The 17,989-nt window shown below is 27.7% G+C and overlaps 1 protein-coding gene across 3 annotated transcripts in view; it reads right to left on the reverse strand.

Annotated features, from left to right (window-relative positions):
- Positions 1 to 1,886: 1,886 nt before the first annotated feature.
- The window catches only part of LOC107455989 (regulator of G-protein signaling 3), a 174,545-nt gene continuing 158,442 nt past the window's right edge, over positions 1,887 to 17,989 (reverse strand). For all 3 annotated transcript variants that reach the window (XM_016073744.3, XM_016073743.3, XM_016073742.3), the window contains exons 3-6: positions 10,491 to 10,576; positions 9,521 to 9,657; positions 7,290 to 7,453; positions 1,887 to 6,247 (exon numbers count right to left, since the gene is read on the reverse strand). In XM_016073744.3, the coding sequence (XP_015929230.1) occupies positions 6,065 to 6,247; positions 7,290 to 7,453; positions 9,521 to 9,657; positions 10,491 to 10,576 (570 nt within the window). In that variant the 3' untranslated portion in view covers positions 1,887 to 6,064. The remainder of the gene's footprint in view (positions 6,248 to 7,289; positions 7,454 to 9,520; positions 9,658 to 10,490; positions 10,577 to 17,989) is intronic.

The following is a 17,989-nucleotide window of genomic DNA, read 5'->3' on the forward strand; positions in this document are numbered from 1 at the left end:
TACATTAACTAAAACGTGTTTCTATAAAACTAAGTAATTAAAAATCAACGGTAATTGGAATTAAAAAAAATTTAGGTATTTAAATGTAAAATCACTGAAGAAAAGGTACTTATTCGTGTAGGGCAGTGGTCGGCAAACTTATTAGCCAAAGAGCCAAATCTGAACATTACAACAATTTTAAAAAAAATTGGGAGCCAAATCTGCTTGTTTAGTAACCTTTTATTACACTAAATAAGTAGTACACTAAATAAAACTAAATTTCATACTTAATAAATATTTATTAATGCGAACAATGTGCTTGCATTTCCTTGGAAAGTTTGAGTAAGTCAGGTTTATATGTTGTTGTTTTTAATTTTAGGCATGATCCTCATCAATAAGACGACTTCTCAGTTTACTCTTGATAATGTTCATGCTTGAAAAAGATTGTTCTCATATATATGTAGAGCCGAAAAGGGAAAGAACAGGAAACGCGAGTTTTTTCAGCTGATCGTAAGAGTCAGGAATACTATTCCAAGCGTTGAAAATGATCATGTCTTCCTTCTCTAGGTCATTCAAAGCAGACCACTTGTGTTGTGAACTAAGATCAAATTTTTTCTTCTCCAATATTTCCAATTCAACACAAAGACGTTCGAATTTAGAGCGCCATATCTTCTTGTTTTTTAAATCCAGCAATTGTATTTAAAGCTACCAATGTCAATTTCAAAAAGAGAAAATTTCAACTCGGTTATCGTAGCATTAAGAGGATTTTTGACAAATGCTAAAGTTGCTCTGCTGTTTTCTTAGCAAGTTTTTTTAAAATTAAAATATTATTGCGCCTTCCGTGGATATTTGTGCCAGAGACGCACTTAAGGAGCCAAAGAGCCACATGCGGCTCTGGAGCCGCACTTTGCCGACCACTGGTGTAGGGGAACTGTAAAAAATCGCCATTGATGCTTAGTAAATTTTGGTACTAGGTACTACAGGTAGAATGGTAATTATTGCTGGTTATAGATACTAATGTAAGTGCAAATCATTTATGCACTAAAAAGAAAAATTAAAGGAGAAAAGGTATTTATTATTGTTTCCCACTAGAACAGGGAGAAGTTTTCTTCCCTTAATATTGTTAATTCACTTTTTTTTGAATTTTCTTCATCACATTTCGAGAATTTTTAAAGCGAATCAAAACTTTTTGGACATAATTATAAAATTTTTATATCCAAAGATAATACTAGGTAAAAATAATTTGTAATAACTTTTTATTATTTTGTTGAATAACGATCAAGCAATTCTGATTAATAAAATACATAAATTTTTACATCATAATTTTAGACTACGTAATTTTAAATGTCAAAATTTGAACAAAACCGTTCGAGTAGTTTTTAATAAAAGAAAACGTAAAACGGCTTATTTGAAAGTTTCAACTCAAAAATTATTCAACAATTGATTCGTTCAATTGTTGCTGTCACCAGTTACAAATATTGGGAGAAATTTGCCTTCGTGGAGGACTTTTTTGATGGAACTAACCCGCATTTGCGTCACATGAAGAGGAAGACCTCGAGAACCTCCCACGGTTAGCCTGGAGGCAAAGGGACTCTAACCCGTTATCCGTCTACCACTGAGGATATTTCACGTCAGCACTGTGGTCGGTGCAAGTCGGATGCGGATTCATANGGCGCAACCTAAAGGCTTGATAAAATAAATATTACAGCGGATTCATATCCACCAGCCATCACCCGGTTTATCTCAATGGAAGGCGAACGCTCTATCCCCTGAGCCATCGCGGCTTAAATATTAATCTGTAATTCCTAATGTGTATAGAAAAGGGTTTTAAAAACTTATATTAAGAGTAGTCTATTATGTAACACTCTGTATGTTGTGATAAGAGCATATAAAAAATTTAAGTCCAGTTCAGTTTTTCTCATAAGAAATTTTATTCTTTGAAACTGAATTAATATACAATTTAATATTCTTAAATCATAATAGTTGTCACAGTAATGAAAACATAAAATTTTTGAATTTTATAAAAGAAATGATGGACAATGATAAATATTTAGCTTATTTCAGGAATCAGTGATTTCCATTTGTACAATATTTTCAGTGCACATTATTTTCCTTGAAAAATTTCAAAATAATTTATTTCGATTAAACACTTCTGGTGAATTTTTTATTACACAATTACAGAAACAGTTATATTAATAAAATAAATTTGTAGCACAATTACGAAAGAAAACAATTTAACATGCAATATTACAATATCCACGAAATTCGCTACATATGTTTCTAATTTTCATTTCAGTGGATTATAATTTTTTCAGCATTGCATAACAAAATGAAGTCAAGTAAATTAATTCCAATTGATATCAATTTTATCAATTAATATATGTCGGTGTATTTACAATAGCACATATTTCCACACTTATTATTGTACTAGCACAAAGTGCGTCAAACAGAAGTCTCACTAATATTTACATGCAATAAATAAAATTTACTGTTTCACACAACTTTTTATTTTGGTCACAAAAACCACGTCTAATAACTTAAATAAATATACACATGTTTACAAGATATATTACAAAACGTGGTAAGCTGTTGAAAACGTAAGACAAAACAACACATATATTTATATTTATTGATAAATATTACACACAAATGCAAGATTTATTCAATGATAATACTTTTGGAACTTTTCATCACTTAGTATAAAATATGAACTCCAAACAAATGAATATGGTGAATATGAATACGTCATATATGAGGATATAACGATACGTATGAGGCGTTTCGTTTCAAATCCAAATCAAATCATTTTTACAGAAACAAACTTTTCCATGATTTTGTAAATTGCTTAAGGTGAAAAACACCTGAATTCAACTATATACTTTTCCTAAAATATGTTAAAAAATTATATAAAAAAAAGTCCAAAAGATGTCTTGGTAATTTTTAATTATTGTGAAAAAAAAGTGACGAAAAAAAAATACTTATGTAAAATTTTTTTTTTATTCAATTAGAAAATATTTTAGATAACGTGAGTTTTCTTTTTTTCGAAAGCGAACAAATTAAAATTTGTTTGTTAATAAACTCTGTAAAGTATGTTTTAAGTTTACATTCAGTTATATATTTTTCTTAAAATATGCTAAGAAAACCAAATAAAAAAAAACCGAAAAGATATTTCATAATTGTTAAAAGTTTTGAAATAAAAACGAGACAAAAAAAGACTTTTTGTAAAAAAAAATATTTGGGAAAAAAATTGCATTCAATTGGAAAATATTTTAGATAATATTAATTTTTTTCGAAAAAGGACAAATTTAAACTAGTTTGTATTAAATTCAATTTTAAATTTATATTTAATTAAATTTCTTTTTAAAGATCCAATTCTTTTTAAACAATCATGGATCTCGTTCGTCCACCAAAAATGTAACAAAAACATATTCAAAGTACATGGATAAAGATTTTTTTCTTTCATTTCTTTATTAAATTTCTAAAACTGGTTTGAGCTATGCTTGAAACCAAACGTCGCATAAGTTGTTCATGAAAGTCAGATATATTTCAGTAGAAAGCTTTTTACCATTACTTTCAACTCCTAAAAGCAATATAGTGAATAATGCATAATTGCAGCATTGAACATAATTTGAATATATTAAATTTTTTAAGATATGTTTTTAGTTATTAACACTGTGAACAAGACTTTCAAGAATCTAGTTTTTATTCATGAAATCACTTCTTTTGTTCAACTGTTTCTGCTAAAATAATGAAAGCCATTGAGTTATTAATGAACCAACAAATCAATTTTCACAAAATGTTCCAGAAAAATTTCTACCATTTAATTATTTTCCAAAAAAGTAGAAAATTCAGAAAACCCATTTTGTAACTAAATATATTAATAGTGTTTGTTATACTTAGTAAAAATTCACAAGAATATTTTTAAAGAGCTTTTAATCATGTTAATAGTGTTATGTTATATTCAAGAAATGCTTATTATAAGCGTATTAAAAATCACTTATTAACTCGCCAATTTAGTATTCTATAAGGCGAGTTTAACTATTGACATTTTTTCAAAAGGAATTTTTGAAGTTATCAAGTTATTTAATGTATACAAAGATTTTATAAAGCAATATGTAGTAATAAAAAGCTATTGGATCTGTTTTAGATATGTGTTATATGAAAGCTAATATTTAAATTCTGTATTAGATATTTATTTTTTATAAAAGACACTTAAAGTTTAGATACGAAAATTCTATCAGAAAACCTTCAGTTCTAATTTTAAAGCTTAAGCAGATAATTATTTTAGTTTTCAAAAGTGGAAAATGTATAAAACCGTGTAAACGCTTTTCACATTCTAAAGTTCGTCAACAATATATACAAACTAATGCTTTTTCTTAAATTATGTTTTAGAGAAGACTTGAGTAAATGTATTTGAAATACACTTTTTCACTAATTAGATCTTATATCCTTGTTGAAAAAAATAGTAATAACTGAAGTAATAAATCAATTCATTTTAAAAATTAAAATACAATAAAATTAATCATTGTTTATTATAATTACCATACCTTCATATAAGGATAAATTTTGTGTAATTTCAACTTCACTTTCGGTATTCGATCGTAAGGCTAAAATTATGCACCAATTTTATTTTACATTAATATATGTTTTATATAAATTCTGTTAAACTTAATTAATATTAAATGACAAAAAATTAGAATGGTGCAATTCATTTACTAAAGCCTCATGCTTTTATGACATAAAAGCATGTTTTTTAATGGTGTAAAAAAGATTCTAACTGAACTCTATATCATCACGGGGTATCAAAATTAATTGTATAAGAGCCAAAACAATAATTCAGCTTTAAATTGTAACTTATACCGAAGAAAAATAATTAATACAGCTCAACTAAACAGCCAAAGGCTCACGTTTTTATGACTTAAAAAGCATGAGCATATGAAGTTTTTTTTAACGGTACTGAATTCTATATCATCTTATTATCACTATGTATAAAACTTAATTGTATAATTGCCTAAACAATCATTGAGCATTAAACTGTAACTTATGTCGAAGAAACACAATTAATAAGGTGCAACTCAATATCCAAAGGCTCATGGTTTTATGACATAAAAGCACGGACATGTGTATGTTTTTTTCATGGCATGAAAATAATCTTACTCAATTCTATATCATCACGTGTATCAAAGTTAATCATATAAGAGCTATACATTCATTCTGCATTAGACCGTAACTTGTGTCGAAGAAAAAACAATACATAGGGTGCAATTTAATTACCAAAGGCTCACGCTTTTATGACCTAAGAACATGAGCATATGTATTTTTAACAGCATAAAAATATTCTAACTGAATTCTATATCATCACGGTGTATCAAAATTAATCATATAAGAGCCAAAACAATCATTCAGCATTAAGCTGTAACTCATGACGAAGACAAGCATCTTCTACTGTATTTTTTAAGAGCACACACATTGCCTTTAAGAAAATACATCATATAAATAATACATATGTCACATGAAATAATGTACAGGCATCGATGCGATCTACCATATTATGAAAACAAAAGATCTTTAGATCTTTCAATGAGATTTCCAAAAAGAAAAAAAACATCAACAAAAAGATAAAAAACCTTGTTCTACTAATCACTCTTAGGATGTTTAAACAAAGTGCTAAATGATGAAAAAGAATTTTATCATAATATTAATTATTAAGAAATATTTAAACTTATAAATAATTAAACTAACGTAATTTTATAAGGATAATGTAAAATTCATTTGTAATAAAAACTATTTCGTTCCAATTGAAAAATAAGTTGAATAAAATAATATTCTTTTGAATTAACTGGTTAGCTGTCATAACTGCATATTAAAGCAAGTGGATAAAGACGTTTTGAAAAGCTTCAGAAAAAAATTTTTTTTTTTGAAAAGTTATTTAAAAAGAACATAGATATGAGCATAAAATAATACAACATTAATAATACATCCTAAGAGAGAGCTTGAATAAGATTTTTTTTTAAATACTCAAATGATGTCAGAGTTCCAACAAATGGGAATGTTTGAAAAGACATTAAAGACTGTTTAAATGTCTTCAACTAGATGTATGAGAGTTTCCTTGCGCCAGGTCTGTATACAGATCTGATTGCAGAAACCTGACGTAGGCGTCCTGTTCCATCAAACCCTGTATCCGCCTTTGAGCGCAATCGAAAGACTGCCTATCTGGGTTTTGGAGGTGGGATTGAATGTCGATGCGAATAGAAGAATCCAGGTTTACCTACAAGGAAAAAAAATTATTTTATTTTCGCCAAGTCAATTTAATTTGATAAGAGAAAGCTTTCAAAATTTTCAATATGTTACAGTTAAAAATATTTTTACAAAATTCTTCAAAAAGCTTTTAAAATGCGTATAAAGCTCCATACCTGTGGCGTCATGTGCGGGATATTTCATAAAACGTTATTAAATTAGCTAAAACAACTCTAACTTTTGTCAACAAAAAAAATTACTTCGAATCTAACATTTGCATCAAATTAACATCATAATACACCACGTAATTGTGTTCTAAAATATTTAGCACAATTTACTAACAGTAAAAATAATGTGCAACTTAGAAAGTTTCCATATATGATTTTGTTCTAATGGAATTAAGGTAAGGAAAGAAAAAAAAATATTTAAAAGCAAACGATTTTTTATAATAAATGGCGGATTTCGTTTTAGAATTTTTTATAAGTTATAAAAAACTAATTTAATAAAATAAAATATAACAAGATCTTTTTGGAGTAACAAATTACTATATATAAAATATTTTTAAGTTATACAAAATTTAGAAACTAATTTTAGCTATGTTAGCAAAACCTATGAATGCAAAGACTGTAGAATAATGTGTTACTAAAAAATATCTACAAATTGTTTTGTTTGTTTTTGTTTCGCGTATTACTTCATGCAATAGAATAAACTTATGGAAAGAAAAGAATATTTAAAAGCAAACGATTTTTTATAATAAATGACGTATTTCCCTTTATAATTTTTTAAAAGTTAACTAAAAATAATTTAATAAAATAAAATATAACAACACGTTTTTGGAGTCTATTATAGACGTTTATTGCATAGAAATATTTTATAAGTTACACAAAATTTAAAAACTAATTTTAGCTTTGTTAGCAAACCTATGAATTCAAAGATTTTATATTACTTTAATATACGAAGCAAGATTTTTAAGTTGTATTGTATCATTAAGTAAAACTAATAATAAGCAAATTTAAATTTTAATTAATTAAATTCAACAAATTGAAAAGCGCATGCTTTAAATTTATGCTTACTTCTTTTGGAGCAGAAACAGCTAGGTAATCATCATAAATTTTCTTAGCTTTTGACGCTAATTTGTTTACTCTACAGCGTTTGTAATCTTCACAAGCCAACCAAAAGTCTATATTTTCATCACTAAACTCACGTGAAAGAAATGCTCGAAACAAGGACAACCCATCTAGAGAGGAAAAAAAAAAAGAAATTTTAAACAAAGTCTAAGACAAAAGTATTTAACAAGGAAGGACTATTTGCTTTTGTTTATTAACATGCATTTAAATATATAGGTAATTGAAATTTCATTTTATTTAATGGAATGATATTAATAGATGTTTGTTTAGTCCCGCAGTGGACTGATCGTAAAGACACGGTTCAAAGTAGAACACTGAAGTCAAGCCTCACAGGCTGCAAACAGTAAGCGAGTGGAAGACCACCTTGATCAGCCTGCGTAGGAACCAAGGGTGTGCGGCATCGGTCCTCGTTAAACTGATCTACCGTAAAGTGCTCGACTTCGCGCGCAGGTCGTCGGGTTACCAAAGTATGGGAGTCATCCCTTATGCATAGGATCAAAATTGCGATGGCATATCTTCGAATCATCCTCAGGGAAGTTTCCTAGACAGTTGCCAATAGCCCATTGTGCAACAGCAGTGTGACGTAAATCAAGTACCTGCCTACCTAGATGTTAGTTTAATTTAGCAAAATGTGAAATGATTTTTAATGAATGATTTTAATCCGAGCATTTCTTAGAGATTTTTAATCTAGATTTTCTTTTCGCCAAATCCGGTGAGAAAAGTAAAATTATTTTACAATTAACTATATGTTGTTTATAAAATGGGTGATAAATTGAATGTGGAAATAATAATTAACTCAATTCTGAAAATGGTATAGTTCGACTAAAGTTGGAGTTTTAATTTTTTTTTCTAATAAATAAAGCACACTTTTTTTTCTTCAAAATTTGATATTTTCAAAATGAAATAATGAGTAATTTTTTTCTTCAAAACAAGTAACGTTAAAAATAATTCAAGAAAATTTTTAGAGCAACAAAGAGAAATCCCCTTCTGGTGCTTTTTGGTTGGAAAGTGACTAGTTCTTTTTGAAAAAAAAGTCAAAAGTGCTTTTGAGCAAAATTAAGGTAAATATTGTCTAGAGAGCAATCAAACATATCCTATCTCTACCGTAAAGTATTAAATTTCGAAAAACAAAAAAATTCACTAGAAGTAAATCTGTAACTGAATTTTTATATTTAGTTAATTGATAATTTATTGATTCTTAGTTTCATTTCGAAGAATGAGGAATAATTTTAAATGAAGGCTAGTCAGACATTTTTTGCAGATTTTAGTCTAGATATTTCTAATTTTCACCAAATCAGGCTAAAATAGGAAAATTATTTTGTTAAGTAACTATCAGTCATTTCTGGGATCGGTGATAAATTTAGCTGTTGAAATGTCTACAAACTCAATTCTTGAAATAATCATAATTAGATTAAAGTTTTAAATTAAAAAATAATGAAGAAAAATGTTCGAGCAACTTATAGAAACTCTTTTCAGGTGCTTTTTGGAATTCTTGAAATAATCATAATTGGATTAAAGTTTTAAATTAAAAAATAATAAAGAAATATGTTCGAGTAACTTATAAAAGTCTTTTCTGGTGCTTTTTGGAATTCTTGAAATAATCATAATTGGATCAAAGTTTCAAATTAAAAAATAATAAAGAACTATGTTCGAGCAACTTACAGAAACTCTTTTCTGGTGCTTTTTGGAATGCTTGAAATAATCATAATTGGATTAAAGTTTTAAATTAAAAAATAATAAAGAAATATGTTCGAGTAACTTATAAAAGTATTTTCTGGTGCTTTTTGGAATTCTTGAAATAATCATAATTGGATTAAAGTTTCAAATTGAAAAATAATAAAGAACTATGTTCGAGCAACTTATAGAAACTCTTTTCTGGTGCTTTTTGGAATTCTTGAAATAATCATAATTGGATTTAAGTTTTAAATTAAAAAAATAATAAAAGAAAATTATTCGAGCAACTTATAGAAACTCTTTTCTGGTGCGTTTTGGAAAGAAACTTTTTTGTAAATGGGAGATGCGTTTGAGCGAATACAATGTAAACAGTGATTTGAGAGCAGCCAAATATATCCTGTCGATACCATAAAATGTTCCATTTCGTTAAAACAAACAACAACAAAAAAATGCCCCCGGAAGCAAAGAACAGCGTATAAAAAGAAATATAAACCATTCCTTACATTTGCTGTTTGTCAATTCTTGAAAGGATTCTGCCCATTTGTGCGCTTCCTCAGGTGTTGGTCTGACAGATGGTTGAAGCGAGCTATCTGTGTGCCTCCTACGCAGGAAACTTAAGCGCATCTTCATGTCTTGGGCCCTGCAGAAACAAAACAGTTTTCTGGTTAGAAAATACAAAGAAGATAACAACTCAAAGATAAAAAAGCGACAGAAAAAACAGCAGTACAGAGGAAAAAAAAATAGCCAAAACTACCATGTTTCTAACTCTATGGGAACACGAAAGAGCTCGGTAATTTTTAATGATCGCTTTGGAAATGATTTTGGGGAAATTAACAATAAAATATGGTTTTATGATAAGTGATAAAATTTGGTAATTTTGTTGTGATACCTTAGTGCATGGAATAAAAACAATTTGTTCGGTACATATATTCTGCGTATAGAAAAAAAAAACCATTTATTACGTATAAAAGAATAAATTGTTTTTATTTCGTTAAATTTACTTTTCAGTTTTGTATTTCTTACTAAATGTGTGGTAATAAAAATTATAATTTTCAAAACCAGAATTTCCGGTCAACGTTTATAAGTTAAACGGAGAAAAAAAAATTAACAAATGACGGGTTTAAATTCTAATTTAGTAATATGGGAATAATTTTTTAAGATAAAAAAAAGAAAAAAAAATGAAAGCACTTTTTAAATATAAGGAAGAAAATTTTTAGTAAAATTAATAAGTATTTGTTCGTTATTTGTATTTTTAAAACGTTTAAGAAATCGTTATTTAGAAATAAGTTTAGCCAATACCAAATATAAAAATTAGTTTGGACATACAAAATTGTTTTTCGAGCGAAATAAATCATATTAATGTTTGATATAATTTCACACAATGCAACTGGCATGTCCTTGGTCATGAAAAGATAATACGTAAAAATTGTCACTATAAAAAATTGCTAACTTAAAATGTCTCAAATTACTTACAGTGTTTTTCTGTTCTTTTTTTGCTTTTCGTCTCCATCGTCGCGGCAACACGGAGCCGAATCTGCAGATTTGGTTTTCGTAACGGGCTGTAAAGAAAAGAAAAAAGAAACATTAATTTATGAAACATGTTGTTACACGTAAATAAATATTAATTACACTGCTACATAAGCTTAGGACCATATAATTATAAAAAAGAAGGTCGTAAGATTTAGTAAAAAATGACCGTGACAAATTACCCGTGAAAGAGGAAGTACACAAGTTAAAAAATTCATGAGACAAAAAATTAAATTAAAATGTATGATATTATGCAATATTTATTATTTATTATGTAATATTTATTATTAAATAAATTTATTATAACATTAAATGCACCTTAAGAGTTTAGAGGTAATATTAGCTGTAATCAACAAACTTTTGAAACTTAACAATTTTTTGAAAAATGTGTTAAGTTTCAAAAATAAATTTTCATAAATATCTTATAATATTTTATTCCTTATCAATATTTTACAAGAAAAAAACATCAATATAAAAAAGAAAGAATACGCAACATTTTGTTTAATAGTGTAGTTTTAGAAGTCGACGGCCTTACAACATTTAAGAGACAAAAGATTTCAGTAATGTTTACCATTTACTATTGATTAGTATTTTATGATTTTTATTATTATATAATTATTTATTATAATGTAAATAGTAATAGTTTAGGTAATTTTTATAATCGCTAATTTTGAAATACAAACAAGTATTATAAAAAAAATCTGTTACGATTCGTGCGATGCAAATATACTGATTAGATATTATAAATAATTATAAAAGGTTTCATTAATCATTTCAAAAATATTTTAAAATTTTTTTTATTAATTCAAATGAATTAAAAGCAACTAATTGATTCCTATTTCATTTTTAATCAATTAACAAAACTTCTATTAATATGCAAATGTGAAAATATTAATTCCGTTTTCTAGCTACAGAATTATTCGATACTACATGAAAAAAAAGTCAAACAAAAAACGTGATCTCACAAAAACTAATGCTATAGATGCTTAAAAATAAAAAAGCATAAAAAGTAAAAGTAATAATAACCAACTTATATAAATAATGAAGCTTTTGAAAAGGTAGAAAAGTTTAGGCTAATAAGTTTTAAAGCTTATCTTTTTTAACGCACAAGCCATAATTCAAAATTATTGATCTAAAATTAATTTAGAAGATGAGATTTCTTTTAATTTTCCATGCTCGGAATTCTTTGAAAAGGTATTAAAAAGTATTTTTTGCATTCTTTGATGTTCTTAGAAAAAAAAGAATTATGTTAGAGAAAAAAGAATAATGTTCTTAGAATTATAAGAGGCTTAGTAATAAAACACGAATGATTATTCAAATTTTTTTATGGATTATTTATCAATTATATTTCAACAATGTTACCCTTAAACACACTTTCAAAGAATTTGTGACAAGATATTAAATCTATTCAACATAATTGTAATGAGTTTTATTGAGTTCAATAAAAACAGGCTGACCTAATTTTTGTAATTAAGAATAATAAACTCCATTAAAAAAATGACTTTGATTATCATTTTTACAAGAAATTTTTTCTATTTCATTTATACATAAATAGAAAAATAAATTTAGTCTTTTTTTATTAATAGTGTTTCTGTCATAATCGCACAAATTACTAATCTATAACTTTCAGGTGCAAAAAAACTGACTATGTAACTAAGTCGGTAAATAAAGATAAAAGTTGATAAAAAGTTTTATGACAAACTCATGCCTATATGTAGAGTATTACGATAACTGATGCATATATGTAATGCAATACGATAACTAATGCACTTGTGTAGGATGGATATGTGTAACGTGTGTAGTTCAAAACATTTCCTATTCTATAAAAAATACCCACTAGACACAACCAATCGACAAATACCTAACAAACTTTACCTGATTAAAAACTTCCTAAAAGAAAAAAAGAATTTTTCCAATTTTTGTTGGCAATTTCTTGGAAAAGGGAAATTTTTTTTCGTTTTTCGTTAACAACTTTTCGTTTTATATTTCAAATCACTTTTTCTTCTTCTCATTCACGCCTGTCAAGTCTTGAAAATGGGCGCCTGTTTCTGATCACTCGAAACATGTCAATTGTTATATCCTATTAATATATTTGAAAAGCGAACTAAGTTTTTTAACAGGTAATAATCTCACCACTTCAGTTTCTTGGGAATATTTATTTAACCTAACAATCCTATTTTCGGGCCGGGTTAGCCTGGTCGGTAAGGCGCTGGGCCCATGTTCGAGAGTTCGTGGGTTTGAACCCCGCCGGCCGAAGACTCCCCGTGTAGTAAAGTGACTGATGCACGTTAAATCTGTCGAGTTGCAAAAGTCCTCCATGTTCCCATAACAAATCAAAACCTCTGGGGGTACTGAATTGGAGATCGATCGTTCTCTGATTCAGGTCAAAATTACGATCTGTGGATGAATAAATGGATGTATGAATGGGTCCGCCTTACAAAGGGTGCTACGTATGGTGTGGCAGAAGTCGAATTCTTGGCCATAGATGGCGCCACTAGAAAACAAGAACATTCGCACCTGCCTAAACAGGCATACGTCAACAATCTTATTTTCAAATATTCTGAAATTGTTTAAAAATCTCGAAAAGCGACATGACCAATTGGATTATATGGGATTTTATCCACTTGAATGCTGAAGTCATAAAAAATACAGCTTTATAAATATAATAGGACTTAGTTCAATTTGGATATATAATTATTTATACATAAGAAAGATGCGATGAAAAATTGTATCGAATTAAAGCGTGTTATATATGCTATTAGAAACGATAAATAAAGAAGGAAATACATTCGATAACAAAAAAGGACTTTTCCCCGCAGTATTGATCTCTTCCATTCTATTTTGGAAACGGGAAGAAAAAGAAGAAAAGAAAACGATAATTTCCGTTCTATAGCGCTTCCCTACAGAACTTCCTCATAAATAATTTATTGTTTTTGTGACAATACGAATCACCATGGGATAAGACAATAGATAAGTCAGACTTGTTTACTGATGGAAGTATAAAGAGTACACAGGCTGAAATAAAATTAATCGCAACGTATGATTTATGTATGTACACAATTACATTTAATGGGGGATTGATTGTAAACAAAAACTTAATATGTTTCACAAAAAGCCTATCTTTTGCAGTGACAATAAAAAGGAAAAACAATTTATTTATTTAGAACCCGAATAACAATATTTATATCGAATAATTTTTATTTATTTATTTATTTATTTTTTTAAATATTATTTTTTTTGTTGTTTTCTAAGTTTCTTATAAAATTGTATGCATAAAATTAATTTTATTTGTTCTGTGAATATAGAAAAATTAGCAACTATTTTTTTTTTAAAAGAACATTTTGTAAGTTTCTTATAAATTTGTAAACTATGAAGAAACTGCTTCAACTATAAGATTTTAGCCGAAAGAATTTTATTTCATAAATATCTTCATCTTCTAAAATGACCTTTTTTAAGCTAATTAAATAAATAAAATGCTAGAATGTGTTTTTAAAATATAATATTTTATAAAAGTTATTAGCTATTTCATCAAGAGCTGTTTAATTACCATAGGGAAGTTTTATGACGTTTAGTAAGTTTTTAAAAGTTGCTTATGTACAATTTTTACAAATCGTCAACGTAAGCGAAACTATCTTTGTAAAATAAGCGTGTTATAATTATCAACAAATGAAGTTCTTCCGGAACTAAAGAGTTCCGGAATTAAAAGCAGTTTATTAAAGGCTTCCATTGTTTCTGTAATTGTTTCTGGGGTTGTTAACCTTCCATTAACTAATTGCGGAATTGGTTGTCGTGTAACAGAACCTCTGCTTCAAACTTTCAAAAATTTCAGGGATTGCGATAGCTCTATTTTTCGCTCCAAGTAATCGTTTTATCATAGTTAATGAATTCTTTTCTACCAACAAAATTAACTTATCTAATTCGTAAATTAAATAATTAACTGACGGAATTGTTAAACATTTAGTTCTAGAAGAGAATTCAATTCCTCCTTGGATGAGGTCATTGACTTCTATTATGTGTTTGAGTTAATAACATTCTTAGAATTAAAATTCTCATTTATGACAATTCAAACAAGCCTTGAACTTGTATTCAATTTTGGCAATCATTTCGTCACGAAATTTTGTAATTTTTAACAAAACAGGAATCTCATAAATATGTAATGAAAATGCCTTCGAACTCGTGTGTCATATCAGTGCATTTTGGCAGTTTTAAAATGCCTTTGGGGCCGTTCAAAAAGTACGTACACAAAAATGGAGAAATTTTAAACCCCTCCCCCCCCTTCCGACATTANTTAACTATAAATTTTAAAATTGTTTGCTCTGTATGAAGGGATGGTACAGGAGTCAGCGCTAGTCAAGCTGTTTTTCTGCTTCGTTCTTGTTTACGGTTGAGAACTCGTTCAAATACAATCATTTTATGTAGTTTTCCTAAATCAATTGTGTTAACCGATATGTTGCATTAATCTGAATGCTTTTGGCAAATATCGTATCCTCAAACAAGTGAAGATAGTAGTTTTCACAATTTGACGAAATATCTGCTTGGGGCATTGCCCAGAAAACTATTTCGCCATTAACGAAGATAATTCCGTGAATTTTGAGCTCTTATTTATTACAGTGATCTTATTTACGCGTCATGCAGTTAAAGTACGTCATCATTTCCATGTATAGAATGGCAGCACAACGAAACATCTGTTTAAATGGTTTGACATTAGAAACGCGAACTTCTTTAAATACGCTTTTCTATGCACTTTGTGTGCATTCCCAAAAGAACCCAGCGGCATAGGATTTTGGATAAGAAAGAAATAAATTTGAGGAAAATGTCGTTTAACTGTCAAGAAAGGACTTCCTGCCGATAGGACTTGAGAGCACTGGGCTACTTATTAAATCTATGATCATAAAGTGGGCGGATTTGAAATATGGAAGAAGATTCAATTGTGTGGATAAAGACGTCATACTTTAAAATTCTGAGAAAAATACGAAAAGAAGAAAATAATTATTTCGGAATTGATTTTATTAAAAGGTTTTATATGCAATGTTAGTTTAAAGTGTGTAATATTTCCTGCAATGAAGAACTTAATTACGAGCAGATTTTGTAGTAAAGTTTCAAAGGTAAAGTGATTAAATGAAAATATGAAGCGTCATAAAATATTAAAACTCAAACACTGATAATATGAATCAGCACAGAGAAAAAAATAGGTAAAATTACCGTACTGGAAAGTAAAGATATTTCAGCTAAAAAACATATAATTAAATAAAACTATAATATCCGGTGTTTAAACTATGGTAATAGTTTCTGTTCATATGATAACGGTTTACCGGAAATTCTGGCTTTCAAAATTATAATTTTTATTACCATATATATAATAAAAAATACAAAACTGAAATAAGTCAGTAAAATAATGGAATAAATGGTTTTTATGCCATGCTCTTAGGTGTCATAATGAAATTTCCAAAATTTTACCAAGAAATTTTATGTTGGTTCATTTAATTTTAAATCAAATTTTTCTTGGAGTACCAATTTTTTTTTTGGAAATACAGATTATAACACAATATTTTACTGTTTATTTTACCAAAATCATTACTAAAGCGTTTCGGTAAAAATTACCTTGCATTTTGTTGTCCCCATAGAGCCAGAAAAACGATAAATTTTACCACATTTTGGTAGATTTGAAGATCATTTTTTTTTCTCAGAGTGCATAAGCCATATGAAACAACATATTAAATATTTACAGTTTTATAACATAATGATATATTTAACTTAAAATGTGCACCATACACAGCTAATAACAAAGTTCAATTAAAGTTACTAATCAATACATTTCGTTATTAATTATTTTTATCTATTTCCTATTTTACATAATAAAAATAATATAAATAATAATGCATAAAAACCATTATAATTAACAGTATATATAAAACAGTAAAACATGCATAACATGTAAAAAAATATACTAGTTAAAAATATGTAAAAAAATATAAAGCATGAAATATAGAGTAATGTTTTAACCAACATTTGCGTCTGATACTCATTTAAATATTTTAATTAGCAATAAATATTAGCGTTCAAGTAGTGATTAAACCAATATTATATAATTTATTGAATAATTTCATTGAAGTATCGTTTTCAACTTATAACTGGGAAATCGTAAATAAAATAGTTTCTGCAGAAAAAAATTAAATTATTGTAATTATTTCAGAAATCATAGTAACTTTAATTTGTAAGGAAACTCTATCATTTTCTTCATTATTTATTAACTTAACATTATGAACAGAGACGAGAGACGGTAGTTGAGATGTTAACAAGGTTCATATAATTGTGTTTAGATTTGAAAAAAATGAATAATATTGTTAACATCGTTTGAATATAAAATTTCAAATGTGACGAAATTATATTTTTCTGTTCATTGAACTTATTATCACTTAAGCAAACGTAAATTTCCGATGAGACAGAAGGTTAGAAAATGAGCTATGCTCAACTGAAATATCAGCATAAAATAAACACAATTTCCTTCTTCAGCAAAAACACTTCTTATAAGGACGTAAAATATGCATTCCGCATAAAATTTTAGAGTGAGTATCGGAGAAATATTCAAATTTTTATTTGCAATTATAATGAAACATAAAGGAAGAAACTTTCCATAAGAAATTTCTGACAGAAATTGCGGCTATTGTGTTTCAGAGTCAGTAATGCTTCTTAACAAAAAGCTTTATGCATAAAGATTTAAACAAATTGTGGAGTAATAAAACATAAAAGGTTACTTACGGTCAACGGTAATTTTTTTTTGAACGCGTATTATATTTTGATGCTCAATTATAATACAAGATAGAATATCAGAAACATTTTAGCTTGGTTTAAGGTATGGTTATTAAAAATGACAAACAATGTAAAATAAATAATATGCAATAAAATAATACGTTTTAATAAATTTTTAATTAAGTTGAAAAAAAAAACACACAACAGAAATGTTGCTTTTAAGCGTAAGATAAAATAAACTAATAATTAGGTGAGACAGAAAGTATTGATATTTTTTAACGTTATATTTAAAAAGACAATTTTTAACAATATTTCATTTTTAATCAATGAAGTAAACACCTCGCTTCATCTAGAATGCAGATTTTCAAGCGGAATCAATGGAGGTTTTGGCGTAAAATACCTAGAGATATCACTTTGGACATCATACAAAAGTTTTCAAATCTTTTACTCCTCAGAAAAGACTGTAACGAACGGGAAAAAAAATACGATGGCGCAATATTTGGTCAGTATGGTGGATGAAGCAGTTCCTCCCACCCAAACACGTTAGCGGCAAGTAAAGCAACAAAGAGTGTTTAATATCACAACATGACATAAATAAATATCGATACTTCATGGTTTATAGAGATATTTCAGTAGCTAAATGAAATTTATCAATATTCACGATAATATTGTTGTAGATAATTATATTTAATATT

The sequence above is a fragment of the Parasteatoda tepidariorum genome, chromosome 8 (genome assembly GCF_043381705.1).
Source record: "Parasteatoda tepidariorum isolate YZ-2023 chromosome 8, CAS_Ptep_4.0, whole genome shotgun sequence".
In the NCBI taxonomy this organism is placed as follows: domain Eukaryota; kingdom Metazoa; phylum Arthropoda; class Arachnida; order Araneae; family Theridiidae; genus Parasteatoda; species Parasteatoda tepidariorum.